The sequence below is a fragment of the Clytia hemisphaerica genome, unplaced genomic scaffold (genome assembly GCF_902728285.1).
Source record: "Clytia hemisphaerica strain Z4C2 unplaced genomic scaffold, Clytia hemisphaerica genome assembly, whole genome shotgun sequence".
In the NCBI taxonomy this organism is placed as follows: Eukaryota; Metazoa; Cnidaria; class Hydrozoa; order Leptothecata; family Clytiidae; genus Clytia; species Clytia hemisphaerica.
This window is the reverse complement of record NW_027103528.1, coordinates 2,527,593-2,548,840: the sequence shown is the minus strand read 5'-3', so window position 1 is coordinate 2,548,840 and position 21,248 is coordinate 2,527,593. Positions and strand designations below refer to the sequence as shown.

Here is a 21,248-nt window from a genome sequence, read left to right as displayed (position 1 = left end):
ACGTGACAAAGACCGTATTTCTAAACAATACAAATACCACACCACCCGAATCCTCCAACACAATAGACAAATGTCGCATCTTGAACAACACTCGTCAACACCTGAGGGACTTATCCCAACGATCAACTCAACCCTCTCACTATCCGACAAAAACCGTCAGAAATGGACTCATATTCTCCAAGGAGCAGGGAGAAAATTAAGAAATGTGACAATCGAGCACCACCGAGAATCGAATGGACAACACAAAGTCGAAAGACAAAAACTTAAAGATCAACTTAGCGATGAAGAGTTGCAAAAGTGTGACAAAGAGGTGAAAGAAAACTATAACCAGCAAAACACCCAAAGGCAAAGAAAACGAAAATCGAACGATAACAATGGCCAACAACAAGAAAAACGACAACGATTTTTATGAACTTTTAATGTAAATAGTGTATATAAGAGTAGTAGTAGACCGTATAAAACAGAAAACAATTTATCAACATCAAATACTAATTATAACAACATTACCACAAAATTCCACTGAAAATCATCCGACCTTGTGACAAATCTTTCAAACACGGCGATCTTTAATTGGATTAATCGGATTCAGAATTCCTTGTTTTAGTAAAGATTTAGGAAATCGACTGAGGTTAAATGCTTTCTTTTTCTTTTATCCTTTAGAGGGCAAATAAAGGTACATTCTGTGAAAATGTCATACAAAAAAACTCTACCCCATTTATCCTTAAATCAAAATCTAAATACTAAAGAAAAGAATACGTTAGGACGCCTCTCAAATAACCAACAAATTTGAATTAAAAAAGCAGATAAAGGAGGGTCTATTACAATAATGGATGCCTCTTATACAAAGAAAAAGCAGAAGAGCACCTCAAAGACATATCTTTTTATGAGAAAATCGAAGATAATCCTTTAAACGATTTAAAAATAAACATACAAGCCTTCCTGGAAACAATTTACTATCGAAACAAAATCAATGAAGAAACACTTGATTTTCTTTATACACCTATAAACCCAAGGATTAATCTATTCTACATACTTCCAAAACTACACAAACCCGGCATTCTAGGAAGGCCTGTTGTTTCTTCTGTTAATTCAGTGGATGAAAACATATCTGAATTTCTTACAAAATGTATCCAACCATTAACGCTCAAACTTGAATCTCATATCAAAGACACTAACGAATTTTTAAAGATCATTGTAAAAAAGAAAGTAGAATAACTACTTATCTTGTAACAATTGACGTTAAATCTTTATACACAAACATCCCACATGACGAAGGCTTAGAAGCATGCCTCTATCATAATCAGACGTACCACCCTTTACACCAAATAACAGAATTTTAAAGACTTTATTTCATTTTGTGTTGGAAAACAACTATTTTCTTTTAAATCAAAATTTATATAAACAAAAACATGGTTGCCCGATGGGCACCCGCATGACACCACCTTATTTAGCCTGGGAATCCAAGTGTTAAACTTTGTTCACAGTCTAGTTTATGATATTTTTGCTGCTTGTTTAACGCTTGGCGCAGGTAACTCGCCTGCAGGGACATTTTTCCCTGCAATGCAGGTTCGAGCTGATTGACCAGCTTTCGGCGTATTACTTAGCAGTACTTCGCGCGCATTTTGATAATTTCGACGCGCGCGCATAATTTATGGAAAAAGCTGACTCTGCAACAAAAAGGAAAACAAATGAAAATGAAAACATAGATTCGTTTAGAAACAAAATGGCTGTTGGCTGGATGTCTAAATACATGTGACTGATGTTTTGATGTGGTTTTAGTAGTTTTGAAAGTCTTTGGAGCTTGTGAAAGAGTTTTTATGGTAAGTTGATTATGTGTGTTTGCCTGGGTTTCCAGAGTTCAGAAAGTCTGTCAACAAGGGTTCACACACAGACTGTTTATAACATTCTGTGTCAGACTAATCTACCTGCACCAAGCTCTATAATTTTAGAACTTTGTGAGGTATTTTTTGTTTTTTTTCTAAGATTATGAGCTTGGATTCCCAGGCTACACCTTATTCAGACCTATTCCTCGGGAAGTTTGAAAAAGAAAATATACTTAAAGAAAAAAATACCTTGAAGAACATAAACGAAAGTGTTTGAATACACGCTCATATGAGTGGAGAGTTTGTAAAGAAAAGTATAATCACCGCTCAGGATTAGCATACCATGTTAAAAATCATTGTTTAAAAAGTCCTGCTGATATTGTTTAACATGTTGATGGCTATACATGTCTACTAGAAATGGATGTTGGATTTTAAAAGCAGAAATGAGACATTTTATTGACACTTGTTTGTTACTTTATGTACTATTTTGGTAGAAATTCTAGAATTATTTTAGAGTTTAGAATTTCAGCTATTTTAATTATTCAAGGCGCTGGCGAGACTTCCGTGTGCAAGTCACTGACTGATAGAAGTTTAATGACTTGTCTTCCACTGCTTACACTTTTAACGCATTTTTCACACAAAATATCAAAATAACTTATTTTCACCCATAAGGTAAACCTTATCTGTGATCAGCAGATTGACCACACCCCAACTGACGGCAGAAGAATTGTTTTCCAACGAGGAAAAGGAGATTGTGACATAAGTTCAAGGAAGGTTTCTAAATCTCAAAAAGACGAGTACTGGAGGAAATAACAATAAATACATCATGTCTTCCTTCAGGCTTGATTAAAAGCCTTCGTGGTATGTATATGGTTTAATAACACCAAGAAAGTTTTAACTCTATGATTGTGCATAGTTTTTCCAAAAAAAACTTAGTCTTATATGTTTTTGGATGGATTATTTCTATAACTGAAATTATGTATAATCCTGGGTACAAAATGTACTAAGAATGAAAGTTAAAAAGTCTAATAACAGAATTTTAGAGGAAAAAAGCCAAGTGAAAATTTAGGGAGCGAAGTGAAATAATAGGGCTGTTGACGCACGGTGTAGTGTATCATCAGCAGGCGTATTATAATACCAGTCTGGAAATATTGCGCTGTGTGTGCGCCGGATATCTCCGGCCTAGACTTGAGATTGGAGATCTGCTGCCTCTTCGGCTTTTCCCAGTTAAGTTGGTGCAGCCTCAGCATAACATTTCTCTCCTTTCTAGACTGGCATATAACCATATATTTGCCTAAAAATTCTATCAGCTATCGATATATTTTTTTGGTCTTTTTGCCAAAAAATTTAAAAGTAAAGCAAAGCCAAATCTGTGAAACAAATACCGTCAACGTGTACCTAACATTTCACTTAGCTGCCTGGCTATTAGTTTTAAAAACTCTCGAACCGACTGTAATATATATCGTACTCGAGATTACATTCCAACAAATCAAAAATTTCTGTCTTCTTGAATGTCCCTTTACGTTGTTTCACTGCAAAATAAGAAAAATTTTGATTTGACAGTTTTCATAACAGGCGTGTAGGAAGTTTTCAAAGTATATGGGGTTCCCTTAATTCTAGCTGTTTTCTCGCCATACATTGAAATAACCTTTTTCTATTCTAATTGATTTTGAACCGGATGACGAAAACATTGATGAATGTATTGAAACTACTCGCACATCCGAGGTCCAAGATCTGAGATCCAAGATCCGAGATCCAATGACCCAACGATCCAATGATCTAATGATCCAATGATCCAACGATCCCCAATGATCTAATGATCTTGATTCAATGATCCGATATCAAAGATCCGAGGTCCAAGATCCGAGATCCGAGATCCAAGATCCGAGATCCAACATCTGAGATCCAAGATCCGAGATCCAACATCTGAGATCCAAGATCCGAAATCCAAGATCCGAGATCCATGATCACTTGGCTTACTTTACGTGACGTCAGTTGTGCTTCTTACACGGGCGATGAGCCATATATTCTATATCTATGTTATATGTTTTGACATTAATCATTTACTTTTTGGACCTACCTCCGGGTACCCCGGTGGAGGTTCTATAAATTAACCCGTTAAATTAATGTCCGTTCGTCCGTCCGTCTGTTACCAGCTTTTCTCAGGATTGGCTCATTAGTTTTTTCTGATTTTTTGCACAATGATGCAAAATGGCAATGCCCAGAACGTGACGGAGCCCGATTTTTAAGAAAAAATTTATTTGGGCAAATTTGGGCCAAAAACTGCCTAAAAATAGGGTTTTTTGGACTTTGAGCAAAATCCTGTCATTACTTTTTTCTGATTTTTTGTACAAAGATGGAGGGCAAGATTCTCTAAAGAATGACTGAAGTGGTTTTTCCTGGAAAATTCTTATTCGCCTTAAAAGATGGATTTTCGTATTTTGGGGAAATTCCCTTTAACCAAATAAGAAAATATAGCTTTTCTCAATGTTGACTCATAATTTTTTTCTGATTTTTTGCACAATGATGCAAAATGGCAATGCCCAAAATGTGAAGGAGCCAGATTTTTAAGGAAAATCTTTTTGGGCAAATTTGGGCCAAAAACAGCTTAAAAGGTTTTTTGGGCCTGAATGGTTTAAGTGATTTTCGTATTTGGGGAAATTCCTTTTTACCATTTTACATTATTCAACACACATTCTTTCTTTTTCTTTTACCGTCTGTTGGTTTCTCAAGAAAGATATCAACCTTCGGGAGTGTAGCTTCTGCAGCACGTTTAGATTCTAAAAAAACACCTGTATCCCAGTAAAGGCAAGTAATTTAATCATGAAGTACATTGAATTAAATATACAAATAAAACACAAAACAGCATTGCTAAAAACATGCAAGACAAAAAACACAAAATCATGCAGTGACAACACTAAAACAACACTTTGAACAGCCTGGGAATCCAAGCGTTAAAATTTTTTCACAGTCTAGTTTATGATATTTTTGCTGCTGGTTTAACGCTTGGCGCAGGTAACTCGCCTGCAGGGAGATTTTCCCCTGCAATGCAGGTTCGGCCTGATTGGCCAGCTTTGGCGTATTACTTTCGCGCGCATTTTGATTATTTCGATGCGCGCGCATAATTTATGGAAAACAAGGGTTCACACACAGACTGTTTATAACATTCTGTGTCAGACTAATCTACCTGCACCAAGCTGTATAATTTTAGGACTTTGTGAGGTGAGGCATTTTTTGTTTCTTCTAAAATTATTAGCTTGGATTCCCAGGCTATGCTAGGGGGGACAGTGAAAATTTTAAATTGGTTTTAGCCAAATGAGACCAAGTTTTTCTGAAAGCCCTTCTCGTTAGAAAAAAAATGAGGGGTCACCCAACTTCATAGCTCAAGCGGTTCTCGAGATATGCTCGTTCAAAGTTGCTTAAAATATGCCTTTTTTGGTACAATTTGGAAATAAATCCACAACCTTTTTCAAGCAAGACCTCAAATCCAGAACGGCACCAAAAGATGCCAAAAACTGCTTTTAACGAATTGAATTCAAAGACAAAAATGATTATAACTTTCCATCCAATAAAGCTTTTGACTTGAAATTTTCAGGAGCTCCTCAGCAATTTCATCCAGTTTTATTACATTGAAATCAATACCAATTAAGAAATATTTAAAATGCATAAATTAAGAAATAATTAGTTAAATTATGCAAAAAATTGATGCCAAAAATCAGAAAAATGGCTATAACTCAAGTTCAGATGACCGTTTTTCGCTCAAACTTTCAGAGATGCTTCACATAACTGAAAGACATCTCACAAACCCATTTTCATATATAAATTCATCCTTAATTTATGCAAAACGACATTTTGAGAGATAATTTATGCGAGAAAAAAGAAAAGGCTGTAATTCCAGTTCTGGTAACCTTTTTTCGCTCAAATTTTCAGAAATGCTTCACATAACTGAAAGACATCTCATAAAAACGTTTTCATATATAAATTCATTTTTGATTTATGCAAAACGACATTCTGAGAGATAATTTATGCGAGAAAAAAGAAAAAAACTGTAACTCCTGTTCTGGTGACCGTTTTTCGCTCAAATTTTTTGTTATAGCTGAAGATGTGCCAGTGGTGCCTGAATTCAAAATTTGAAAATTTTCGGACCACCCCATGGTATTTTACAGACCAGTCTGTGATCGGGAAAATCATTCAATTAACGCAATGAAATTGGAAAAAAAGAGCTTACTCCCTTTTGTTTGTCACTTCCAATTTGATTCCAATCATGAAATATCCAGGCATATCTTGATTTTTTAACTTCCTTTTTTGCTTGGATATGACCATTAGGTTGTAATAACTTTTTCATTTTATTATTTCACTGTAACAAGAAAAACAGTTACGTTAATGTTATTGATAATTAACATCAATACAAACACAAACCATTTACCTTAAGTGGATTAATATTGGCATGGGCTAAATTTGGGCAAATTCGGACAAAATTTGCCAAATTAAATCCTCGCTAAAATTAATCCACTTAAGGTACGCTTTATGCAGCACAACCACTCAAGTATGATGTTTTTCAAAACTTAAAATTATCCTAATGAAAAGGAAAGGTTTTATGTTTCTGTCCGAAATGTTCTAAATTATTCATTTGAATTGTTGCTCTAAAATAAGATGCAGAAAGAGGTAATCGAACAAAAATGTGAGAAATTAAATGATATCACAGTATTTAACGGCTTACAATTTTTTTTTCAGGTAGCAAAAAAAATACAAAAATACAAAGGAGTAACATGTGACAAATCCATTCTGAAAAAGTTTAATCTTTAAAAGAAGTTATTGATGGTCGTCAATAATAAGTGCACCATTTGAACTGGGCTTAACTGTTGTTGGGCTTGTTGTTGGTGGTATGGGTGGAACCCCCCACGTCCACGATAATTATATCCATTACCACCGCCCCATGCAATACCCTGTGCATGACCGTTACCACGACCTCGTGCAGGACCGTTACCACGACCTCGTGCAGGACCGTTACCACGACCTCGTGCAGGACCGTTACCACGACCTCGTGCAGGACCGTTACCACGACCTCGTGCAGGACCGTTTCCATCGCCTCTTGCGTTACCGTTTCCACCGCCTCGTGCGTTACCGTTTCCACCGCCTCGTCCGTTACCGTTTCCACCGCCTCGTCCGTTACCGTTTTCCACCGCCTCGTCCGTTACCGTTTCCACCGCCTCGTCCGTTACCGTTTCCACCGCCTCGTCCGTTACCGTTTCCACCGCCTCGTCCGTTACCGTTTCCACCGCCTTGTCCGTTACCATTTCCACCATTAACTATTCCTTGAACCTGATTTAGTAGATTCAATTCTGGTTCCTGATTCAATTCTGGTTCCTGATTCAATTCTAGTTCCTGATTCAATTCTAGTTCCTGATTCAATTCTAGTTCCTGATTCAATTCTAGTTCCTGATTCAATTCTAGTTCCTGATTCAATTCTAGTTCCTGATTCAATTCTGGTTCCTGATTCAATTCTAGTTCCTGATTCAATTCTGGTTCCTGATTCAATTCTAGTTCTTGATTAACACCATTAACAACTCCTTGATTCTGTAAAAGCTGTTCATCCTCTTGCCCAATCTCTAAAATATGATTGACTACTTGATTAATCTGCTGAGCTGGTTCTTCAAAACTTCCATCGAGTGATTGAGTGAGGTCATCGTCCTCCGACACCTGTTCGGTATCTTGGACGATGACCACGACGTGCTCCGCTGTTACCCCACCTTCTTCATCCCCGGGGGGGGGGGGTACTTAGGCAAAAATGGGTGCTGGGTATGTGCGTGCCTTAAGGGTAGGGTTTTTCACCCTCCCAAAGTCTCTCTAAGGGTTACCAAAACAACAAAAGTCAAAATCAGTCTCTCTAAGGGTCGGTTTTTTCACAAACTCGGGTCAAAGAAAAGTGAAAAGTCAAAAAATTGAGAACACTTTTAAAAAAAGTGAGAAAATTTTTCAAAAATTAGAGAAATTTTTCGAAAATTGGAGAAATTCTTTTAAAAATCGAATTTCTTTGGCCCATTATAGAAATTTTTTGTGAAAAAGTCTCTCTAAGGGTTGGTTTTTTCTACACTGAGTCTCTCTAAGGGTCACCTTTTCACCAAAATTCAGTCTCTCTAAGGGTAAGGGTCCAGAGGTCTGGCACGCACATACCCGACACCCATCAATCCTAGTACCCCCCCCGGGTCTTCATCATTATCTAAACCCTGATAAAAAAAGATAAATACAGTGAAGCTATATTGTACAGAAAAGTCTGAAAAACTACAAAACAACCACTTATAAGAAAGAATATTGTAGCCTTGCAATACAACTGTCAACCATTGTTAAGGAACTGATTGGATAATTAAAAGTTGTGTCATATGACCTGTCAAAATTTTACGTTGCGACAAGCTATAAATTTGACTAAAAACTTGATTTTCACGATATAGAACAATAGAATACACATTGTGTTAACAATCGATTATTACCATAATCAAAGTGAATTTTTAAAGATTCAACTCTTACGTAAGCGACAGTTGATGCTGGCGAAGGTGGAGGGGGGAGGTTCATCTCTTCATCCATTTATTTATTATAATTTTGCTAGAAAAGAAAAATACAAAAATGAAGGAAATAAGAGTGTAACAGAGGGCAAGGGGTTGACAAAATCATATAAAACAAAATTGCTTTTCTATGGCCACTTCTCTCCTTTCAATCAGTCTGAACATCAACATAAAAAAGTTTTCTGCTACTAAAGTAATAGAAATTGCATGACTTCCATTATCTTCTGAATTTTGATAACTGAACTAATTGAACTTTGTTGAACTAAATCGAACAACAAAAGTTGCTAAAATTGTGAGTATTCGATTAAGTTCCACAAAGTTCGTCAACAAAAAATGTTTGACAAATTTGACAAAAAGCTCCGTTCAACAAGAAGAAATGTTCAACAAATCTTTTCTAAGTACTAAGCGCACAACGTAATCTTCTTTTAGGAAACAAATATGAAGTCTGATTTTTAAATTCTGCTATCCACTCCATGCAAGCAGGGGGAGAAAGACTGTCGAGAACACCCTGAAAATAGTGGCCTCCTATTTGGTCGCCACTTTCAGACAAAAACAATTTGGCACCGATTACGTAATCTTATTCCAAGGATCACTGAAAACCTTTTTGTGCTCGCTCGCATTGAGCCAGACGTTACTAATCAATCGATTATCTATTAAAATCGATATCTAATCGATAGTTAATCGATTGATTAAATTAAGTTTGATTAAGTTTGATTAAGGTTGGTCTTTTAATTGAACTTTATTGTTTATAGTTTAGAAAATTTGTGAGTATTCAATCAAAGTTTGACAACCGAACTTATATATAGTCAAGCATTAATTTAATTGGACAACAAAGTTCGATTAAGTTTGACAAACGTTTGATTGGTTCGATTAATTACGTCTGGTCAAAATAGTGGAGCCAGCCAAACACAAATCAAATCGGTCCAACACCAATTACCAATCAATCCTGCCTTAATCGATTGAGCAACAATATATATGAAACCTTCAACTATTCAAATTGAGAATATGTAATCAAACTGACTGGCAGAGGGTTGGGAAAAGAATCAAAACAACCTTTAAAGTCTTTCTCAAGTCAGGGAAATTTAATGCACTGATCTATTACCTCAAGTGTCAAGTGTCTCCCAAAGGCATTAAGGTTGTTTATCAGCATACAGGATAAAAAGTTTGGGTGTGTAATAGCCAGTACACCAACAATGGATAATCTAATTCCATCCATTAAAAAAGCAGTTTCTCCATTCCAAAATCTATAAGTCAAAACCAATAAATCCCAGTATAAAATACTAAATGAAAAGTTCAACTCCAAGCAAAAGGAGAGAAAGAAAGTGAAAGTACAGAGTTATATTCTAAGAAAAAATTTACCTTGATAGCTTGAGTGTTCAGTGTTGTTGTCGTGATTTTCCAATTCAAAGTCAATTGCCGTCGACAAATTCTTTGTTCATAAAAAGTCTCTGTCGAAAAATTGGCGCCGGAAGAAAACATAACCGGGGGTTAATAAAAATAAGTTTAATGACAAAAAGTAACTTAATTGCTTTAACTCTGTATGTTTACTAATTTTTTATCATTTCATTACAACTTTTTAACAAAAGTTATTTTTAATTATGCTGTTTTTACTACTTCCCAATTCATAAATTTGCCAAAAATGGATTTACAAAAACCCCGTCTATATATTCTCGCCCCAGACTTCCCCGGCGCTGTGATTTTGTTATTCGACGACGTCGGAAACTGACGATCGTGAATTGGACGGGGGTTGTGTTTAAAGGAAAAACACAAAAATACTTTCTCTAAAAAAATAATAGATACAAAAAGAACGTATGAATCTTGTCAACCTATTTCATTTAATTTATTTTTATGATTTGACTTAGAGAAAAAGTATAACTTTATTCAAAAAGAATAACTCAAATAATATATAACACCCGCAAATCTAATTGAAAAACAAGTCTTTTGACTTCGAATTTACTTTTTCCGATCGTCTATAGTGGACCATTGCTGGACGTCGGTAAGACGTCGTACTAAGACCGTCTATAATTGACGTCTCAGCGACGTCTTTTAAAGACCGCGACGGGAAAGAGACGAAAGGACGAATAACGGACGTCGCTCAGACGTCCTAAAGACGTTGTGTGCCCACTGGGCAACAGTTGAAGACAGCAATGGCATGGTTCGAATCCATTGGCAACAGTAGCTACAACAATCCAGAAACCGTCGCCAAAGCAGTATCTATCATTCCAATACAACACAAGTTCCGATTCTTTAATAGATATGGTAACGATCAACCCAAATTGACTGACCTCTACGTATTTGTCAACTGGCTCGAATGTATCGTCAAAGAGTTGTTCAATCCCATTGCCATGATCATCAGTGATGAAAAAAACGTCGAAGTCACCGAAAGACAAAGAAAGTAGAAACCCAAAAATTCGAAACAATTTCGTCGGTAGGCAATTCAAATGCTGGTTGTGCTCCAAAGACCACAAAATATCAAAATGTCCAAAGATCCTCAATGCATCTACAGACGATCGACAGAAAATCGTGAGAGAAAAAGGACTTTGTTTCAACTGTCTCTCTAACAATCATATCATTAAAGAGTGTCCATCCAAATTTACATGTACCAAGGACGGATGTGGTAAAAAACATCACACTTTGCTTCACAGAGATACAGCCACTACTACTGATACTCCTGGATCAGCAAAAAGTATGCAATGTTCTACTACCAACCAGACCTTCCTTCAAATTGTCCCTGTCGTATTATCAAATGGTAAATACAGCATCAAAACCAATGCAGTCCTCGACTCTGGATCTGATAGTACCTTGATTCGTGCTGATACCGCCGAGGCTCTACACCTATCCGGTAAGAAAGAAACTCTTCGAATGTCGAACGTATTATCAAAGGAGACAAGTCTGCAATCAAAGTCTGCTTCAATCTTGAATCACACGACAACAAAACCAAAGAGAAACTCGACAACGTTTGGGTAATTGAGAACCTTGACGTACCAGTAAATAGGTACGACATCAATAAAGTGAAAACAGAATTTCAACACCTGAAAGACATTACATTTCCAACACCTCATGATTCAGACGTCACAATCCTCATTGGCGCTGACTTATCATATCTTCTCGTGCAAGAACAATCAGTCACTGGTACAAGAAATCAACCATCGGCAGTCAAGACAAAGCTCGGCTGGATGTTGTTCGGTGGAAAAGCTTTCACTTCGCTAATCGTCACCAGCAATTTTTTGAAGAGATCGAAAGACGAGATTTCCGACAAAATCGAACGTTTTTGGCAGATGGAATCTTACGGTACTCTACCAGACTGGCACAAGAGCAATCTTGCACCTATCGACCAGCGAGCCCTCGAGAAGCTGGAACAGACATCCAAAATCATCGACAATCGTATGGAAGTTGATCTACTTTGGAAAGAAGACCATCCAAAAATGCCTTTCAATAGAGATTACGCAATGCAGAGACTCAACTCGTTAGAAAAAAGGCTTGCCAAGGACACAACACTTGCTCGTATGTACGACACTGCTATTCGAGAATTCATCGATCTTGGTCATGCTCGTATTCTAACCGATTCTGAAGTCAAATCTCGATCTGACGTTACCAATTACATACCACATCATGGAGTGACACATCCCAACAAACCTGGAAAAGTTCGTGTCGTATTCGATGCTGCTGCAAAATTCAAAGGGACATCTCTGAATGACAAACTTCTTGCTGGACCAGACCTGCTGAACAGCTTAGTGGCCGTGCTGCATCGTTTTCGAGCTGGTCGCTTTGCAGCAACAGCAGATATTGAGAAAATGTTCAACCAAGTCAAGGTATCACCGAAAGACAGTGACACCTTGAGATTCCTATATCGCTTTGATCCTGGTGGGGAGGTTAAAGATTGTATATTGTTGTTTCACGTGTTCGGAAAGAAAGATTCACCCTGTATCGCAAATTTCGCTCTCAGGTCGTGTGCTGAGGAGACAGACATCGAAAGCATCCGTGATGAAATCCTCCGTAATTTCTACGTTGACGATTACCTTGGTTCGTTCTACACCATTTAACAACTCATCTCAGAAGCCACACAACTCAACTGTGTTTTATCAACACGTGGTTTCAACCTTACGAAATGGTCATCAAACGAGATTGAACTGATAAGACATCTGCCAGCCGAAAAGATATCTCCTAAAATTATCGACATCAACAAGCAAGTTCCTCGACAGAAAACACTTGGTCTCCTCTGGGATCCGAATCAAGACTCATTTATCTTCACCGTGAACCTGATTGATTGTGAGCCAACAAAGAGACGAATCCTCTCCCAAATTGGAACCATCTTCGATCCATTTCTCACACCAGTCGTCCTAGAATCAAAGCTTATTGTCCAACAGCTTTGGAAACGTAAATTCGATTGGGATGAGCCATTACCACTCGACTTGAAAAAGAGATGGTTTGACTGGAAAGCCAAGATCAAACAGCTTGATGGTGTTACAGTGCCAAGATGGTGTGGTTATCAGCCAGAAGTTCATAACGCACCAGAATTACATGTATTCGTTGACGGTTCTGATGACGCTTATGGTGCAGTAGCCTACTTACGTTTCGTAACTCCAGAGTCAGTTCAGTGTTCATTGGTTATGTCGAAATCAAGACTTGCTCCACTCAAAAAGACCGAAACGGAATCAACTACTACGCCAGCATTGGAGTTACAAGGTGCAGTTATTGGAAGTCGCATGAAAACAACCATTCTGAAAGAAACCAAGTTCGAGATCGTATCAACAACATTCTGGGCAGACTCTGAATGCACTCTTAAATGCATCAAGAACAAATCAACAACCTTCTCCAAGTACGTGATGAACAGATTGAATGAAGTTAGAACCAACAGCGACCTTAAAGATTGGCAGTTCATCTCTGGAGACGACAATCCAGCAGATGACTGCACGAGGTACGTATCACCATTTAAACTTACCTCTGCTGGACATCGCTGGTTCAATGGACCTCCAATTCTTCATGAAAAAGGAGACATTAGAGCCAACGATGTTCTGGCCCTTCTGTCTTCTACTGTTTCAGCTACGTCAAATGACATCATCACAAACAAGATGACAACAACCAATGAAGTCACAACCAACGACAAGACGAACGAAAGAAGCGACATTATCAAGTGGGATCACTATTCATCTTGGTCGAAGCTCAAACGTCAGGTCGCATGGCTGTTGAAGATCAAACGCAATTTTCGAAAATCAAAGACGCAACCAATCAATTGGAAGATTCTTACATCAAACGAATTAGAAGAAGCTGAGAAGGTCATCATCCAAATCGCACAAAGAGAATCATTCACAGACGAAACAACTGCTATGAAGAGCAAAAAACTTCTTCAACTCAAACCGTTCGTAGATGATGATGGCATCCTTCGTGTTGGTGGTCGTATCAAGCATGCAAAAGTCGACTACACTCGTAAACATCAAATCGTCATCTGCAGCAAACATCCCATCGCGAGAATCCTTACACTGCATTTCCACGAATCAAACTTCCACTGTGGACGTGAAGCAACACTTGCAATCCTTCGAAATCAATTTTGGTTGATATCAGGCAAAAAATTTGTAAGAACTATAATTAGAAACTGCAGTGCGTGTAAGATCATCCGAGCGACGACAAAATTCCCAATGATGAGCGATATTCCAAAAGAACGTCTGGCAACGAACGAACATCCATTTACGTATTGTGGTGTCGACTACTTTGGCCCGATGATCATTAAACTCAATCGCTACGCTAAACGTTCGAACGCTGCAACCGCCAAACGATGGGTATCCCTAATGACATGCCTGACGACAAGGGCTGTCCACCTTGAGCTTGTACACGATCTAACCACTGATTGCTTCCTCCTAGCTTTTCGACGTTTCATAGCTAGAAGAGGCAAACCAAAGAAGATGATCAGCGATAATGGTACGAATTTCGTTGGAGCGATCAACGTTTTGAATGATCACAAGCTTTTGAATTCCCTCTCGAATTGGTCGATCGAATGGAAATTATTACCACCTGCTTCTCCATGGATGGGAGGCATATACGAATCCATGGTTAAAATTGCCAAAAAGTGTTTGAAAACGGTTATTACTGAGAAATTGTTCGACGAAGAATGCTTAAGAACATTCCTTGTGGAGGTCGAATCTTTCATGAACAGTCGCCCACTCACCTCAACAACTGATGATCCAGATGATATTGACGTCATCACACCAAGTCATTTTTTAACCGGTCAGGTATCCGTTCCTGAAGAGATTGTACCGGAATATGAGTTAAGAGTTAGAAAAAAGTGGCGAAAAGTGCAGGCTGCAACCTCGAAATTTTGGCAGCTTTGGTTGAGTAATTATCTACCTCAACTTACGAAACGTCTCAAGTGGTTCGAAAACACCCGCACGTTACGCGTAAATGACGTCGTTGTTTATATTGATAATACGGTCGAGAGACAGAAATGGCCAATTGGAAGAATAATGAAAACATTTCCAGGAAACGATGGTATCGTGAGAAAAGTAGTTTTAAAAACAAAAAACGGCGTCCACCCCCGGCGGCTAAATGTTACTTATTGGAAGGTGCCGATTAAGAACGGTCCCAAATTCTGCCGGGGAGTGTTTTGGCTAATTAAAGATGTTGCGTTGGGTAATTAGCATTTTAGTGTTATGTGTTGTGCGTATCGTCATGTGTATTGTATCGTGAGTCTTTTGTCTATTTTTAATTAGTTTTTTACTGTATAGGTTTTTTCCATCGCCTTTTTTTGCACTTCACTTGAGAAACTTGTTGAGATGAGACGTGTCAGAGAAAATCGTTCTCGAATTTATTAACATATAGAAATATTTTGAGTTTCGTTGGGACTTTTGCATATCGTGCATTTGTTTTGGCATTCAATCGTGAATATATGTGACGAAATTTGTAAGTATAGTTTTGTATTGTACATTTGTATATTTTTGATCTATCGAGATTTATCGAGATTTATCTTAGCTTAAGCTTTCGAGTTTGTATATAGTTCTAAATTAGTTTGTGTTTTTCTTTTTCTAGCTTAAAATATATGTGTCAACCGCATTTATTTCAAAGACTTCGTCTTCACCAAAACAGCATCCTTGTGAAGGTGTTTAGGAAAGAGACAATCTGAACCGAATAAAAAATTAGACGAATCAACACTCCATTCTTCAAATTTTTCGACCATTTTTTGGTAATTCTTTGACATGTTCAGAGCAGTTTTAGATTCCACCATCTGTCGCCAAAAAGGACCTGTCACCTTTTTATGTATCAGGCCTAGAGCTCTACAACTCACCTTATAAGCTAAAACATTCAAGTCATGATAGACAGCTGTTAAAAGCCTATTCTCATCATAGAATTCAGAAAAAAAAGCTTGAAGTAGCGAATGTAGATGGAATACCCCAGCTGCGTTCAAAAATATGATATTAAATCTATTACCCAAAAATGGGTAAAGAGGAATTTCATCAATGTTGTGCTCACTTTTTAAAAAGGTGGAAAATTGAACCATACGTCCGCTTTTGTCACAACCCCTTTCTTGTACAGATTTGCACACTGTCCTAATAGTACGCACACATCCTGATTCTCCATTCGAATAGCCACCATGTGCAAGGGACCCTATTTTTTTGTCTTTATCATAAAGTAAACCCTCCCAAACTTTCAACGTGGCTTCAGCTTGATCTGCAAGTCCCACCAAATAATGGAGCCCACAAAAAAATTCATTAATATTCTTAAGTTTTGACTTTTCTTTATCTGATAGAGTTTCCCATCCCTCCTTAATTTGTGGTAAAACAGTGGCTCGGTACTGCTGAAAGAGGGTGTTAAATTTTTTTTGTGTGCTGCAGCGGTCACTCATAAGATTTTTTATCGAGCCAAACACCTTATTGCTGAAAGATTTATCAGAGGACTTTTTAGATAAATCGTCAAGAATATTTTGAAGGACTTTTAATTGCATTTCAGCATCCCCAGATGAAGTCTCTCGAAGGCCTGCATTTAAGGTTTTTCCACTTTTTGTGGTGATGTCATATGTTAAATGAGACCGACCTTTTTTTGAAGTGCCGTCAGAGTGAAGAGTATTTAAATCAGAAAAACTTGCAGGGCTTTCACTTTCAGAAATCTTTTCTCCAGACAATTCATGCACCAAATGTTGGTGAGCAAGGCAGCGAGCCTCAAGAAGCATCCCTTTTGCAAAGGTTTGACTTGGCAAAACAGGAGCCTCACGTTTTGCAATGTTTTTTAAGACAGTCTTAATGACATCCTTAACCTTACCCGTGCTCACACCCATACATAAAAGATCTTCGTAAACTGCCCTGATTTCACTTTTATAGCGCCCATTTTGAAAAACCTTAATTTCCTTGTTTTCCATGAAGTCTTGAAGTTCATCTTCAACTATGTTTTTCTCATTTTCCAAATACTTAATTTCATCCTTAAGATTTTTAATTTCAGATTTAAGATTTTTTGTGTGGCACTGAAAACCATTCTCATCAGTTTCATTAATTTTTTCATACTTATCAAGCTTACGTTTCCAGCGATAACCTCTCCTTCGATATTTTGTAGATTTTTCTAATGATTTTTTTTAATTTTTCTGTGATTGTCTGTACATACTTATCATTTTCTGATATTGTTGTTGAAAGAGAACTCTCAAGAGAACTCAAAATCTAATCTTTTTCAGATATCTCCTCACTTAGATATTCGACTTTATTCTTTTGGCGTTTAATACGTTTGTTAACATTACGTGTTGATAAATGAGACAACTTTGATAGTGCTTTGTTAAGGTCTGACAAAGTTTTCTCGCTTTCTTTTTGTAGGGATTTTAGTTTATTTGAAAATTTGAGCTTATCCTTACTCTCTTCCTGCAAGCTTTCACGTAATATAAAGATTTCTGATTCCAAATCATTAATTTTTTCAAGTAGAGATGTCATTGACATCTCAAATTCTTTAGGATCAATTACAATTGTAATGTCTGTTTTCATTTTTGCTGGTATCGTGTGAGCTCTGAGCAGGAAGAGGTAAACAAAAAGGCACGTTTAAAATTTTTTTAACTTGTCACCACGTAAAGTTTTTCTCTTGTTACTCAGTTTTTCAACATACTTCCTAAATCTGTCAATAGAATCGGCACATTCAGGAAAAAGAGGAATTATACATTGATGGAAATTGATCCATGTTGAATGAATATTGCCCAGATAATAGGACTTCAACTCTAAAAGTATTCCATTTGTTATTAAGGCTATCTGATCTTTCTTTTGAATTTTATTCATTGCATTCTTTAAAGAAGAATAGTCGTTTCTATCAATACACTCAGTGGTCAGACCAAGCACACTACACATTGGACCTATTTCATTCGATACATTTTCATGTTCATAAAGTTCTAAGACATGATTGTCAAGGGAGTGACTATTTTTAGAAATGAAATTTAACATTTTCTTACGAAAGTTTGAAACAGGCTTTCTGACGATTGGTGCAACATCTTTGTTGCACAAAAAAATTAAAACAGGGACTAAATTTACTTCTACAGTTAGTGAGTTCTCTTCAAAAAATGAAAAAATTTCTGATAGGACTTGATAAGTTATCTTATTGTCTTTATTCCAAGTTGTTGGTAATTCTTTTTCATACACAATCTTTTTAAGATCTCCCTTTGAAAAAAAGTTGTTTTTATTTAAAGACGCCATTTTTTGACGTTTTTAAACCAATCAGATGGCGAAAAAAGTAGATCGATTGCGTAATGATTGAACCGAAAAAATTTCGGCTGCTCGAAAAAATCACTTACCAGCTAGTACAAATCTTGAATTTCCCAAGGATGTGTTTGAAATTAGTCAAAAATCTTTTCACTATGTGAAAGAGGAAGCTCTAACCTTTATTTTGATGCCAGGCGGAAGTATGAAAATCTTCTTTTCCAATTTGTAGCAGAAGTACTTCGAAGCCCATCAAACGCCAGGTATCAAAAGATCGCTGAGTCATTCCTCTTTCGTTTCCAAAAAACCGCAAGTTACGGGACCGAATATATCTCAGGGAAATATAAGAAATGTAACTGCTGTTGTTTTTAAAATCCTGGTGCCGTAATTTAACGCAACCGCAGAAAACCAGCTGACTCGACAAAATCGATTGTTGCGAAAAAACAAAGATGGCTGAAGACCTACGGTTTTTTTGCATTGTAAAGGTGAATGATTTCTCTTGATATTGAAAAAAAAGCATCTAAAAATACGTTTTCTTTGTTGAGATTTTTCTTCCTAAACCTTTTTTTTGTCTCTTTTTCGTCCGCGCCATTTTTTTCGCGTTCGAAAATCGCGTCTTCCGACCGCCCTAGCTATGCATACTGCTATATATTTTTTGCACTATTAATGATAGAGATGATATATTCTCGTGTTATAAATTCATGCAACGTTTTTGGATCTTGATAAGATATACGTAAGCATTGAAAAAACATCTTTCGCAATAAATTGTTTGACAAAAGAAACGCCTTTCCCTTTTTCATTTTGAGAATGCCACATAAAGATAGTAACTTACAATCCATTATATTTTACAGTTCTTATAATTCTGAGGTCCTACGCATTGCTAGATGTACTCTTCTTCTTTCTTGAAGATGTTCTGAATTTCAGAACTATTCAAACGCATGCTCAATCAGGGAGCTGAAAGATCTTTCTTGCGAAAACAAATTGTAAAATGTTTTGATACCCTTACCAATATGAGGTACATATTAAGTACATTGCAAACAGACCTAAAGTATACTTTTAGGGTTTCAAAGCGGCTAGTTCGAAACGCAGGTTTCAGGTTACAGGTTTCAGGTTACAGGTTAAAACGGAATAATTGCCAGACCAGATACACGTTTTTTTTTTATAAGGAACCTTAACTTTGCTCTGAGCCTGGAGTTCCTTATTTTTACAGAGAATTTCAGTCTCAAAGTTCCTTATCGAGTTCCTTACTACATAGGAAATTTTGAACTTTTTGCCCCTTGAAAGATCAAAATTTGATCAAATTAGTCACAATAAGGTACATTATTTTCAAATGCACTTATTCTCAGCCTGAGCAGTTCCTTAACAATTCCTTATTTTTTGAACCATTTTCAGCCTAGAGTTCCTTATAAACGTGTTCCTTATAAAAAAAAAACGTGTATATCATTTCGACTTGAAGACTGCAGACCAGATTAAAAAAAATTATATTTTTATTTTTCTCTTTTCTGTGTATGTTAAAAGTTTTTTTTTCTAAAGGCCGTGATACACTTGTCAAAATTTTTTATAAGAATACGACGTTTGAACGGAGATAATCGTGCATCTTTTTTATAAAAATATAGAACGTTCAGCTTTAAATAGGAAGACTTGAAAGTTTTTCAATACCATTCTATTCTCATATGAGCTTTGTGAAGTGGGAAAAAATAGTTATGGATCCAGGTTACTTCAATTGGGATGTTCGAAATAAATGTATTTTTGTTTAGTTTGCAAGACAACTCTCAGTAACAAGTAAAATAACTCAAAGAATCAAATCAATTATCTTGTGCATTTTTTATAAGAACGGCTCTGCAGGAATTTAAAAAGGAAGAGACGAACGACATCTAAGTTTACAAAGTATCTTTTTATTAAAAATATAAAAACCTGTTCATAAATAGATATATAAAAGCTCCTAAACAATATAAACAAACATAACTCTTTCGTATTAAAATACGAACAAAATTTGGGCAAATTTTTTTTTTAAAGTGGAATGGCTCGTTCAATTATATTCGAATATGCATTTTATTACATGTACTCTCAGGTGCCGGATAAAAAGTGAAAATAAACAGGAAGGGATGGATATCTTATTTCAAAAGTCGAAAAATTAACAAGCGAAGGGGGGACACAAAGAAAAAATAAGATAAAGGAAAATCTTTCTTTTAATAAAAAAGAAAAAGTAAGATAAGTTAATTAATGTAAAATAATGTAAAACCTTTTAAAAAATACCTCAAGAAGGAACCCGGGGACTACTTTATTCGGAAAAATTTTGCGAGGTTAAAAATTCGCGAAATTTTTTGGATTTAATTTCGCGAGTTAAATTTTTCAAAAATTTCGCGAATGAGCCTGAAAGCAGCTGAAAATAGCTGAAATAAAATTTTTTGCCACAAATGGACAGTTTTGACTGGCTTTTTGGGCACAAAATACAATTTTAAAAATTTCGCGCGGATTTAATTTCGCGTATGAGCGATCCCAAATGATTTTGCAAAAATTAATCTGAATAAAGTAACTCCGAAAATAAGTTCCCGACAAAGTAAAAGTTGATTTTGCGAAATCATATTTGTTTTTGCTGATCAGTACTGAACCGGAAAAATTAGTTCTCTTAAAGTAATATAAAACAAATAATAATAACAAAAGATAAAGTAGGTCCTAATGATAACAAATAACATGAAGGAAGAATCTTCCTTTTTTCTTAAAAAAAAAACAAAGCAAAAATGTTAGTTGTCTCCAAATAAAACAACATCAAAGTAAAAGCTCTAAAGATAATCAAAAAGAATAGAACAGAAGATTATTTTTTCAAAATTTATTTGACGTTTCAATTCGACTCTCAACTCGACCCTAAGGCATAATCTCAAGCTCAAGATAAATCTTTAGAACATTACATAAGATAAAAGAACCTTCAAGCCTAAAAAACATAAATCGAATCCGAATTTGATATCAAATTCGGATCTTATTTGTAGCTTATGTGACTTCTTTGGTGGTGCTTTAAGCTCGTCGATCACAATTTCTTCTCTTGAAATAGATTCAAAATGACGGTTTACACAGTTTTTCTTTAAATGGAAATATACAGCCTCTTTTGTCTTGGAAATCTTGATACCAATCTTTCCTTTGGGTGTGTATGTTCTGTACAATCTTCTTCCAAGGACCATATCCCATGGTGCTGGTGGCAGTGGCGACCTATCCGAGTC

General features: G+C 36.4%; 2 protein-coding genes across 2 annotated transcripts; one reads left to right on the top strand and one right to left on the bottom strand.

The window, feature by feature from the left end:
• Nucleotides 1–6,625: 6,625 nt before the first annotated feature.
• On the bottom strand, nt 6,626–7,120 carry LOC136799628 (circumsporozoite protein-like). The gene has a single exon (XM_067056351.1). It carries the CDS (start codon nt 7,118–7,120, stop codon nt 6,626–6,628), a length of 495 nt encoding a protein of 164 aa, XP_066912452.1.
• A 3,410-nt stretch (nt 7,121–10,530) lies between these two features.
• Nucleotides 10,531–15,481, top strand: LOC136799627 (uncharacterized). Its single transcript, XM_067056349.1, has 5 exons — nt 10,531–10,778; nt 11,029–11,225; nt 11,453–12,406; nt 12,440–14,871; nt 15,404–15,481. The coding sequence occupies exons 1-5, from the start codon at nt 10,531–10,533 to the stop codon at nt 15,479–15,481; spliced, it is 3,909 nt and encodes a 1,302-aa protein (XP_066912450.1).
• The last annotated feature ends 5,767 nt before the right edge of the window (nt 15,482–21,248 follow it).